This window comes from Cnephaeus nilssonii (assembly GCF_951640355.1).
Source record: "Cnephaeus nilssonii genome assembly, chromosome: 13".
NCBI lineage: Eukaryota > Metazoa > Chordata > Mammalia > Chiroptera > Vespertilionidae > Cnephaeus > Cnephaeus nilssonii.
The window spans coordinates 2,744,904-2,756,300 of NC_137084.1; the positions used below are offsets into that span (position 1 = coordinate 2,744,904).

General features: G+C 68.0%; 1 protein-coding gene across 1 annotated transcript in view; it reads right to left on the reverse strand.

The window, feature by feature from the left end:
- Positions 1–10,796, reverse strand: part of SYT7 (synaptotagmin 7) — a 55,743-nt gene extending 44,947 nt beyond the window's left edge. Inside the window, exon 1 of the mRNA XM_079788953.1 lies at positions 10,595–10,796. Within this exon, the coding sequence (XP_079645079.1) occupies positions 10,595–10,625 (31 nt within the window). The 5' untranslated portion in view covers positions 10,626–10,796. The remainder of the gene's footprint in view (positions 1–10,594) is intronic.
- Between the last annotated feature and the right edge of the window lie 601 nt (positions 10,797–11,397).

Consider the following 11,397-nt stretch of genomic DNA (forward strand, 5'->3'; position numbering starts at 1 on the left):
ACGCACCCACAGGTACCGGCAGGCATATGGCAGGCCACCAGCCAGCTTGGGCCCGCGTGCTCCTCTCACCCGGGGCAGCCGGCCCACCTCCTTCTTGCCAACCTGCCACCCCGTCTCGGGGGCTGAGCCAGGGACCCTCCTGGGTCACACGGCTACGGGGCCACGCTGCCCCGGGACGGGGGGGGGGGGGGGGCTCCTGCCTTCCCACTTCACAGAGGGAGGGTCAAGGCCCCGAGATGAGATGGTGCTTGTCCAAGGTCGCGAGCAAGCACGTGAGGAGGCCAGATACAGAGGGCTCCGGGGCTGAGTCCCAATGGCGGGCCCTGTTCCCTCCCGGGCAGAAGCAATAACGGCAGACAAACACAGGTCCCGGTTGCCAGCAAGGCCGTCCCGGATCCGCTTAGGCCTGGGCGGCGGGCGGAAGGGCGCGAGGCCAGCAGGGGCCAGAGGGAAGCACAGGGAGTCACCCCGGACGGAGCACGGCGGGGAGGGGTCCCCGTGGGTTAGCGGACATTATGGAGCATTTACTACGCCCCGTGCTCCAGCCCCGAACATGCTACACGCAGGACCTAGTTCACCCCCACAACAACCCTAGGAAGCACGGATTCCTCTTATTCATTAGCGGGACGCAGCCCAGACGCAGGAGGGGTGACTACGTGGCCAAGCCCACAGGCGAAGCAGTGCCACGGTTCTGCCAGGTGGCTGGCCACTGCCCCCGGGATGCCTCCATCCTGGCATCATCGAATGATGCTCAGGCCCCTGCGTTCCCAAGCCCCAGCCCGGCCTGGGCAGAAGCCAGGCCCCAGACGCCAAGGGGGTGACAATCCTGCGTTGTGGGGGCTTCCGGTGGCCTAAAGGGGGCAGTATCCCGGGGCCCCCGACTTGAACAAGCTCTGTCTTAGGTGCCGGAGTCGGGGGTCTGGTCCTGGCCCTGCCACTAACGTGCTGCGTGACCTTGGGCAGGCCTTTTGCCCTCTTGAACTTGGTGCGGCCGCCTGTGTCATCAGAGGGGAGGACCAGAGACGAGGAGCGGGGACACACGTGGTGCTGGCTCTGTGCCGGCCCGGTTCTAGGCAGTTTACAGACAAGCCTCCCCGCCGCCCTCCGAGGCAGGTGCCGTCACCCTCCAGGCTACAGACGGGGACACGCGTCCACGAGAGGTAACTGGCGTGCCCAGGGTCACACGGCTACCCAACAGGAGGCAGCGCTGAGGCCTGAGCCCCATCCCTTCTGATCCAGAGCCCCTGCTCTGCTGTGCCCCCACCGCTCTCCCTAGTGACTCGCAGCCCCTGCCCGGTGCCCCACGGGGGCCTGCCTATGTCCTCTGCACAGGCACACCTGCCATCAGGTTTCCACATGAGAAGCACACACTCCGTCATGTGTCTGCATGACATGGCGTGTGCTTGCTTCCACACCTGCTCCCGTGCTTTCACGCAGTTGCTGCCTGGAGTAGCCATGCTCGCTCATACATTTCCACAAGCACCCCGGCAGGTCGGCACGCACACACGCACGCACGCGTGCCCCCCATTCTGGGCACGGGCTGACTTGTGGGGGCCGGGCCACGCCTCAGCACCCAGCCACCTGGCAGTGACATGGGTCACCACACCCCTCCTCTTCTGCCCCCCTCTAGTGCCGGGTGACTCACACGTCACATCGCACACCTGCCGGCTCCCCCATCCACGCTGCCTTCCTCACACCTCGCCCCTCACAGCAGTGGCACCTTCTCCAGGAAGGAAGCGGGCACACGCCCAGCTCCCACGGCCGAAGATGCCAGCCGAGCCAGGGGTGGAGAGGCAGAGAGGCCCTGACCGGAGGCTCTGGGGACCCTGGAGTCCACGGTACCTGCCTGAGACTAAGCCCTCCCTCCAGTCTGTGTGCCGGAGCTGAGTCCTCGAGACCCTCGAGACGGCCCCCCTTTATCACTGCCAGCCCTGGGGCCAGAGGGGGGGCCGGGGACCTCTGCCCATCCCTCCCAAGAGGGCTGTGGTGCCATCGGGGCTTCTCCGGCCACGTTACCATTGCACCCCCCCCACCCCATCCCTGGTCCCTGCTCTCTCCTCCCCCTGCCCAGGCATCTTGGAGTTCTGGGTATTTTTAGGCCTCAGCTGACAGGCTGTGAAATCGCTCCCTTCGCACCTCCCCAGCGAGGCGGGGGCTGGAGAGGGAGGAATGGGGTTGGGGGGCACACAGCCAATGCATCAGGCTCCTCCGGGGCTGGCAGGTGCCAAGCAGGGGTGAGGGGTGCCTCCCATGAGCGAGAGCATCCTTCCGTGGTGCCGGCGGGAGGGAGAGGAGACAGGGTGGGATGGAGGCGCCCCTGTTCCGGGGACCTGGAGCACAGGCTTTAGGGGACATCTTGAGCACCGGAGGAGGCACCGGGACACCCTCGGAGTCCGGCTTGCAGCCACTCCCAGCTCCCCGCACTCGCTCCCGGCGATGAGCCGAGAGACAGGCTGGCTTGGGTCCCAGTGGGATAAGGGCGGCACCAGGCCGCACAGGCCAGTGGTTACTGGGAATCTCGCCTGTGTGCTGAGTGACTGGGAAGACACTCCGCCTCGCTGGCCTCGGTTTCCCCCTCTGTACAACAGGGCTAGCGACACCCCCTCCCAGGACGGCTGTGAGGCTGAGATGCAGGGGGGAGCACTGTGGACTGAGGACCCAGCAGGCACTGCCAGGAGGTCCTCCCCGCCACTTCCCGTGACCGGCACAGCCCGCACCTCTCCTTCCTGGGAAGGGGCCCAGCGTTCACCCTGGCATCAGGCCCCCGGTGCTCCTCGGCCCTCTCCCCGAGGGGAGCAAAGCCCCAGCTGAGGAGGGTCGCCCTGGAGGCCATCCCTGCCTTCCTGCTCCCTGCTGCGGGGGACACACACACGCACTCTCCCTGCACGTGGACCCCAATACCCCGAGGCTGCCAGCGCCTCGGTGTGAGGGAGGTGCTTACCCAGGGCCGACCCTAAGGAAGTGAGAAGACAGACCCAGGCCCTGCTGGGAACGGGCCCCTCCGCCCGGGGCCGTGGGCACAGAGAGGGGGGTGGCCGCCTCGTTGCCATGGAAACAGGTTGGCGTTTGGCTCTGGTGGGTCTGGCAGCTGGAGAAGGAGTGGTCCTGACGCCCAGGCTGAGGGGTGGGGTGCAGATGCAACCTCAGGAGCGTGACCTGGGCCCCGGGCCTGCCCATGCGGCTCTCCATCCCTCTCGGAGGGTCCATCCAGGCCCATCTGTCCCAGGCCGGGCCCCTGGCCGCCCCTGACCCACCACCAGCTTTGGGAGGGCAGGGCCCCGTCCGGTGTCCGGTGGCTGCTGCAGACCTCCTGGTGTGGGTGCCGGGCTCAGCCCTGCGCAGGGGAGAGGCCCTCGGCGCTGCCGGGCACTAAGGTTCTTTACGGGGATCTGCGTGAGAGCCATCCATGGTTCCCCATGGCTCTGTTTTAAAGATTCCGTTTTTCTGTTTCAGAACAACAGGACCTTCGGAATCTGACCCACCCCACCTTTCCCAAGCCTGGACTCCTACCCCCACCCCAAGGACCGCCCTTCCCGCCACGCCCGCTCACTCGCTGCTGCCTCAACAGGCCAGGACTGGCCACACCTCTGACCTCGGCGTGTGCGGTCCCCTCCACACCCGATGCCTCGCCCCTGCTCGCCCACGTGGCAAGCGCTTCCTCTTCCTTCAAGACCCACGGCCCTGGCCCAAAGCTCACACTTGGGTTTGGAATCTCAAACTGATGTGTGTGTGTTTTTTTAAGATTTTTAAATTGATTTTTAGAGAGAGAGGAAGGGAGAGCGAGAGCGAGAGACATCAATATGAGAGCAAAACATCAATCGCTGCCTTGTGCACACCCCTCACCGGGGATCGAGCCTGCAACCTGCGCATGTGCCCTGACTGGGAATTGAACCAGCAACCAACCAACTGAGCCACGGGCGAGGGCTCAAACGGATTTTGTGGTGTGTTTTTTTTTGTTGTTAATCCTCACCTCAGGTATTTCCTCCAGGATCTTGAGAGAGGGTGGAAGGTAGGCAGGGATGGGGAGAGACAGAGACGCATCGATGCGAGAGACCCACCCACCGGTTGCCTCCTGCTCGAGTCCCATCCGGGGCCGGGCATTGAACCCACAGCCCAGGCATGTGCCCGGGACGTGGAACCCACGCGGAGACCCTCGGTGTGCGGCCTGACGCTCCGACCACGGAGCCCACCGGCCAGGCCTCAAGCCGACGTCTAAGGGCAAGTCCCACCCCCAGCTGTTCCGGTGACAACTGACGGACACTGCCTGGGTGCAGCCTCCCTCCTCCTCCTGCACCGGGGCCGAAGCAGCCTCCTCCCCCTCCTCGGAGCTCTCGGAACCCTCGTCCCACACGCCCATCACTTGGTCCAGGAAAACGCTGCTAACAGCTGCCGTTGGCCGAGCGTCTACTCTGTGCCGGGCTCTCCGCTGAAGGCGTTTCCCACGCTACCTTTCCTCATCCTCCAACCCCCTGGGAGGTAGGAAGCATCATCACACCCATTGAACAGAGGAGTAAACTGAGGCCGAAGTGGTAGAGTAACTTGACCTTAAGTGGTAGAGCTTCAGCGTGCCAGCCCCTCGCACATACCGAGGCTCCTCCGCGAGCACAACCTCGCTGTCTTCATTGCACTGTTGTCATCGGGGGAGGGGACGGGGGTGCTGAGTGACCTGAGGGGGTTCCCTTAAGCCGCACCCCTTATCAAGCCTGAAGCCCCCCTTCCTGGAGAGAGGAAGTGAGGGCTCAGGGCAGACCTGGAGCTGCTCTGCGGGCCAGGATAGTAAAGAGGTGCGCAGGGAGCCCCAATGTCCGGACCCGGTGGACCTGGGGAGCTGAGGGGTGCGGGGGTGAGCACGGGCTGGAGGGGGCGGAGCGGGAGGGCGTGCTGTGTGCTGCCGAGCTGGCCACTCTGGTCCCGCTGACTCTGCCCCGTGGTAATGAGCCGGATCCAATTTGTACCCAGGGCCCCGCCGGGAGCAGCTGCCGCGGCAGGGTTTGAAGTAATTTAATTGGACGTATTAGCCACACAGCTCTCTTCCGCTCCCCTCGTGCAGGGCCGCACGCAGGCACCCCTCGTGCCTCCCACACCCCATGCCACCCTACCCGGTCTGGGGGCAGGGGGTGCACTGCACCATCCAGCGCCGGGAGACCCCCACCTGCTAGGACCGGCCCCTCGACACCCCCCCTCCTCACTCTCGGGGCTCCTGGGGCTCCAGAACCAGAGGGCCGGCTGGGCTCTGTGGGCCCCAATTCTCCCCTTCCTCTGACGCAAGTGGCAGATACGGGGGGCCCTGGGGCTGCGGCTCAGCCCTCTCGCTCCTGCTCCTCTGCGGGGCAGAATGGGACCCCCCTTTCCTCCCCAGCTAGTCTGAGAGCCCCCCACTTCCTGCACTTCACGAAGGGCACTGAAGGAGCAGGGCCACCAAGATGGGGGTGCAGCCTTACACACACACACACACACACACACACACACACACGCACGCACGCACACGCTGACTGACCCACATGCTGTCATGAAAATACCTGTATCCAGCACCCCAAAGCGCCAACCCCCACACGCCCGCAGGCCACGCAGCCAGGTGAGGCCCTGCTCCCAGCAGATGGAGGCCTCCGAGGCAGCCAAGCCGGCAGGTGGCAGGGCGTGGCGGGGGCAGGCAGGGCCCCTGGAGGGCACAGGCCCCGCCTGGCTGGGCACGGGGACCCAGGGCCAGGGCGCCACCCTCCCCCAGTGCCTCCCGTCACAGCTCCCTGGGCACCTCCCGTGCTTCTCGACAAATGCGCTCATTAGCTGCTGTTGGCAGCGGCGGGGCACGCCGACGAGCGCGGCCATTCCGGTGGCCGGCCCAGCTGCCACCCGCTCGCAGGTGCGCCCGGGGCAGGACGCGTCTCCCTCCGGCCCCGCCCTCCCTTCCCACTGCGTGGTGGCCCCACCCAGTCACCAGGCAAGTGGGCTCCCAGCCCAGCCCCACGGGTGACGCCTTCCCACGTGCCTGCCAGGTGGGAGCTCAGAGCCCCCCGGAGAAGGCCCGACAGGCCAGCCCACCTCCCAACCGACTGGGCCCAGAGTCCCAGGAGCCAGGGCTGGGCGCCGTCCAGCCCCTCCTCAGGCCCCGCGCTGTCTGCCAACTCCGTTCTGCCCCTGGGGATCCTGTTGGGTGAGACCGAAGCCCTGCCCTCCAGACACAAGCTGGACAGGGCCCAGCCAGGCTGCCCCCGCCGCCTGGAAAGTCAGCGACTTCCATGTCCATGGAACTGGCACAGTCCGCCTGGCACCATTGACTGGGGTTCCCTGGCAAGGCAGGCGGGCACCCGGGCTGGGCCTGGCACAGGCTGGCTCTGGCACCTGGCCAGACCAGCGACTGCCCCGGCAGAGAGCTGACCTCACCAGTTGCATGTGCCACCTGCGGGGCACGGCCCACGGAGCAGGGGGCTGGCTCCCGGCAGGGCGTCCTGTGCCCACCGGGGAGGCCGCGGTGCCCCTGAGGAGGCTGTGCAGCCGACTGCTCTTCCGGCCAAAGCCCCGCTCCAGCCTGGGCCTCCCACCCGCCACGCGGCTCCCTCTCCACTCTTCGCCCTGCTGTTCCCGCCTCACTCCCCTGGGGGGAGCAGTTATTGAAAACGGTCCATCAGATTCAATGAGGATTCAAAGCCCCCGAGAGAATGGGGGTGGGCAGGGAGTGGGGAGAGAGGGGGGTAACCATCCACTCCTCTGCCTTTCCCTGAAGACCTCCTGCAGCCTCAGGGCGGGGTGAGGGGGGAGGGAGAGGGGCGAAGGGGGCAGCCCTCATGGGCACTCTGTGGCCTTCCAGGACCTTTGGGCCTGAGTTTGGGGTCAGCCACATCCCAGCTGCCCAGGGCCTGTCTTTGTTCACCCGACACCCATCTGTTCCCGTGCGTCCCGCTGTCCTCACCTGTCACCTGCTGGCCTGGGTGCTCCCGCCCCAATGCAGCCTGCTCTAGGCCCCCTTCCCCAGCGAGGAGGGGCTTGGAGGCGATCTTGCCCCCCACCACCCCACCGTCCTGGAGCACCCAGCCCACCGGTCAAGCTGTCCCCACAGGGCCCCGCACAGCATGAACCAAGGGTGCTGTCTCCATGGGAAACGCAATAGCTCGGGGGCACGGGCTCCCCTGACCCGAGTCCCACAGAAGCCACCCCTCCCGCCCTGCCCCGCGTTCCAGCCCTGCTCAGCCCCAGGTGCCCCCCAGGTCATGGCCGGCTGGGAGATCATTGGAACGTCAGTCCTAGACGCTGACCCAAGCCCAGACACAGGCAGGGAGGTCTGGGCCTGTGCCGACGGGGCAGGGGAGGGATGGGGGGATGGTGGGTAGAGGAAGGTAGGGGGAGAGTCTGCCAGGGAAATGGTTCGACAGAGCCAGGCCCCTTGGACCATCCCACACCCCAGCCCTGGCCCCTCACCCCGACGGCCCTCACAGCACACGCCTGACCTGTTCTTCCAGCCGTACCCCCAACGCCTGCCCCACACAGCACCCAGCAGCCACTGCCCTCACTCGTGCCCAGTGGCCTGGGCAATCTCATGGATCCTTCTGCCCCGAGAGAGGAGACCCACCGGGCCAAGGCCCCGGCCCATGCAGGGTGCCCCCATACGTCCCAGGAAGGGCCTGCCCAGCAGAGCTGCTGTAGGGAGCAGAGCATTAACAGGTGGAGCAGACGGGACCCCAAGCACGGCTGCCCCCAGGGACAAGCTGGCAGAGGGCTGGGCAGGGCGGGCCACCCTCAGGACCTGGTCTCTGTCCCCACTCTGCTGTGGGAGCTCAGACTCTGCCTCGCTGGCCCTGCTCACTCACTCACGGCAAGGTCACCTCTCCCTCCCTCCCTCCCTGCTGCCGTCCTGCCTGCCCACGGCCGCGCTGACCCCTGCAGGCATGCTGAAGCCCTGCCTGGGCCGGGACAGGCATCGGAGGGACACAGGGAGGCCGGCCCGGCCTGGGGACACGCAGGGGAAAGCTGCGAACAGGAACGGGCTGCATGGCTGGGGGGCGGCAGAGGGAGTTTGCAGGCAGAGCTGGGAGGGCCGGGCAGAGCTGGGCAGAAGCTGACGGGAGTCTTCCTTCTTCCCTGGGCTCCAGCTTCCCCCACAGTCCCTTGCTTCGGCCTCGAGAGATCCGGGCGAGAACTGCCCGGGGACCAGGCCCCCACGTGGGAGGGGAGCTGCGCCTGGCCTGTCCCGTGAGTAAGGACTTCCCCGTGGGCTGGGCCCCACGGTGACATGCCGAGCGAGTGGGCTGAGCGAGGCGGTACCACAGGGACCCGCTGGAGCCAGCTGGGGACAGAGGGGAGCAGGATAGGACAGGGGATCAAGACATTTTCAAGGACTGGGCCACAGGTGTCCTGGGAGTGGGATGAAGGGGTCAGGATGTAAAAGGGGGACCAGAGGAACTGGCCTGAACCCCACCGGGATTACTTTGCCTGTCTCACTCCCACCTGGTGCCATCCAAAGGAACGGTGGGGGGACAGAGATAGGGGACACATAGGCCTGGCTGGGGGAGCAGAGTCTGGGGCGGCCTGGGGTGAGCTGGGGGGGGGGGCGCGTCTAGCCTGGAACTGTGAGGTTACAGGAGGTAGGCAGGGATGCTGGGGACACAGAGGCCAGAGGGAGGTCTCTGGTCCCTCAGAGCTCCCCAGGGGCTTAGGAGCAAAAGCAGATCTAAGACTGACCCCCCCCCCAGCCCAGTGCCCGCACCAGAGGGGAGCTGCCCCTGCCGTGGCACTGGTGGGCCCGCAGCTGCGGTGGGAGTGGGGAGACAGGGAGCCCACTGCCGAGTGGGAGAGGGAACGGTGTGGGGCTCCTGCACTGGGCTCGAGGCCGTTCACCTCCAAGATGCCAAACACAGAAAGCTGGCGTCCGTGGAGAGGGCAGGGGTGTGTGGGGAGCCGTGTTGTCACGGTGCCAGGCCTGGGAGGGGAGAGGAGGGGGGGAGAGGACAAGGGCATAGCCCCAGGCCACCGACCTATGGGAAGAGGGAGGCTGCCAGCCTGGCTGGGCAGGGGCCGGGGGTGTCCCTCCTGCCCCCCCCTTCCGTCCTCACCCCCAGAGCTGGTCTCTGCTCTAAGCTGTTGGCCTCCGAGAGGGTGAGCCGAGCAGGAGAAGGCCCCTGCCCTTGGCCCAAGTGCTGGACGCTGGCGGCCTCCTGGGGGAAGGTGCCAGGGCCGGCCACCTGGGTCCAGATGAAGGGAGGAATCTTCAAAGGCACCGTCCCTCCAGGATTCCCCTAGAGGACATTCGCCGATGGGCATGAGGTTCCGGAGAGGGAGACTGAGTCTCTTTCGCCTGAAACCTGAGTCCTGAGGGCGGGCAGTGCCTGGCCCCCGGTCCCCCGGCGGAGGCAGCTGCAGCGGCCGGCTGGGGCTGAGGAGCAGCTCTCCAGGAGGCGAGGGCAGACGGAGGCTGCCCCGAGGGAACCTGCGAAGTGGGGCCGGGGCGAGAGCGGGCACAGCGGGCGCCCACGGGCTGCCCCGAGCTCTGGGCCCCTTCTGTGGAGGGTCTTGGAGCTGCTCCCGCCCCCGAGGCCCCCACTCCCGGGACACCCGCATCAGTACTCGCCGAGACTCCTCTGAGAGCAAGTCCCCAGGCTGGGGTGACGTGCTTGTAGCCTCAGAGAAGAAACCCAGAAACTGAGACCCTGCTGCCAGAACTGGCAGCCGACTGGGAGTGCGGGGCCCGGGGTGGGGCACCCCAGGAGGGAGCTGAGGCCGGCCTGGGCAGGAGCTGGAGGGGACCTGCCTACAGGTGGGCACTGCACGAGGAGGCATCGGGAGCCAGGGAGGAAATGGCAGGGCAATTGCCCAAGGAAGGAAGGAGGGATCCTGGCTTAGCTGCCAGGATGCCAGGATGCCAGGATGCCAGGATGCCGAGCAGACGTGGGCTCCAGGCCACTCCCCAGGCTCCAGCTCCGGAGAAATGCAAAGGAGCGGCCCCTCCCCCGCCCTCCCCCACAGGACAGGAGTGAGTTTGGGGTTCTCTGCGTCCCCCTCCCCAGGCCCAGGAGCACATCCCCCTGGCACCCCCGCACTCATCCATCTCTGCTCGCGTTCTCTCCAGGTGCTCCGGCCTCCCCCCCACCTCGCTCCTGCGGCTCCCCAGCCCCCTCCCCTGCGGCTGCACCAGATTCCCGCTTGCCCCCTGGCACCCTCTCCATTCACAGTTGGCACCGCTCCCCGGTGCCCGCAGCCTTGATCCAAAGCTTCCCGGGATCCTGGTCCTGGGGTCCCCTAGCGCGGGCACCTCCCCTTCGGGGCGCTGGTGCTGGGGACCCGGGGATGCCAGAGGCACTGCCCGCTCCCCGAGCGGCGCCTCGCTCCGCCACGCACGCTGTCCTTGGGCTGCGGGGCGCGGGGGGAGGTCCTTGTGGGGACACTGCGAAGCGGGCGCCGGGCATCCAGCCGGGCAGGGCTGGGACCCCAGGAGGTGGGGGTCCGGGGTCCGAGCGGGGCCGCTCACGCCCGTGCCCGCGGCGGGGATGACCCTGGGGGAGTCGGCGCGGCTCCGGCGGCCCGGGCTGGGCTCCGAGACGGCGCCCCGCGCTGCCGCCGTCCTGCCCGCCGGTGCGGGGCACCCAGCCCGCGGGGCCGCGCTTACCTGGGCTGGCCGCCTCCGGGTCCCGGTACATGGTCCCCTCGTCGCCGGCTCCCTCCGGGCTTCTCAGAGCCGCCCGTGGCCGCGCGCTGCTCCGCCGCCGCCGCAGGGCATGGGGCCCGGCGACCCCCGGGGGCGGGTCCGAGGGCGGGGGCCGCGCGGGCTGCACGGGGCCGCGGAGCCGGGGAGCGGGGGCCGCCCGCCAGCCTCCCGCCGCCGCCGAGCACGCTGCCGCCGCCGCCGCCGCCGCCGAGCCTCCTCCCTCCGGCCCGCGCTGCGTGTGCGTGCCGGAGCGTGTGTGAGTGTGTACGAGGCGTGTGCGTGCGTGTGTGTGTGTGTGTGTGTGTGTGTGTGTGTGAGCGCGCCCGGGGCACCGCCGGCGCCGCCCGCCTGCTGCCGCCCCTGCCCGTGCCCGCTGCTGCCCGCTGCCGGCCGCCCGCCGCACTGCAGCCCGCGCCGCCGCCGCCCCGAGCCGCCCCGAGGGCACCGCCGCGCCCCGCGCCCCGCCCGCCCACGGCCCCCGCGGGGAGGGCACCGCGCCCTCCGCTGGGCGCTGGGAGCCTGGGGTCCCGCCGCACTGGGCGCCCCGCCCCCGATGGCAGCGGCTTCGAAGCACGCAGGGCCGCGGAGCCGGCCGCCTCCTCCGAGGTGCCCTTTGATTCCGCTCCAAGAGGCGTTGAAATCCCGTCCAGGTTTTCCACTTGGTGGCGGCTCCTGGGCGTCAGCTCGGGACTCCACGCCGCCAAGGTCCCGGGAAGACGGGCTGGTGTGTGCGAAAACCAGGAGTGGAGTTGTTTTTGCCAGGC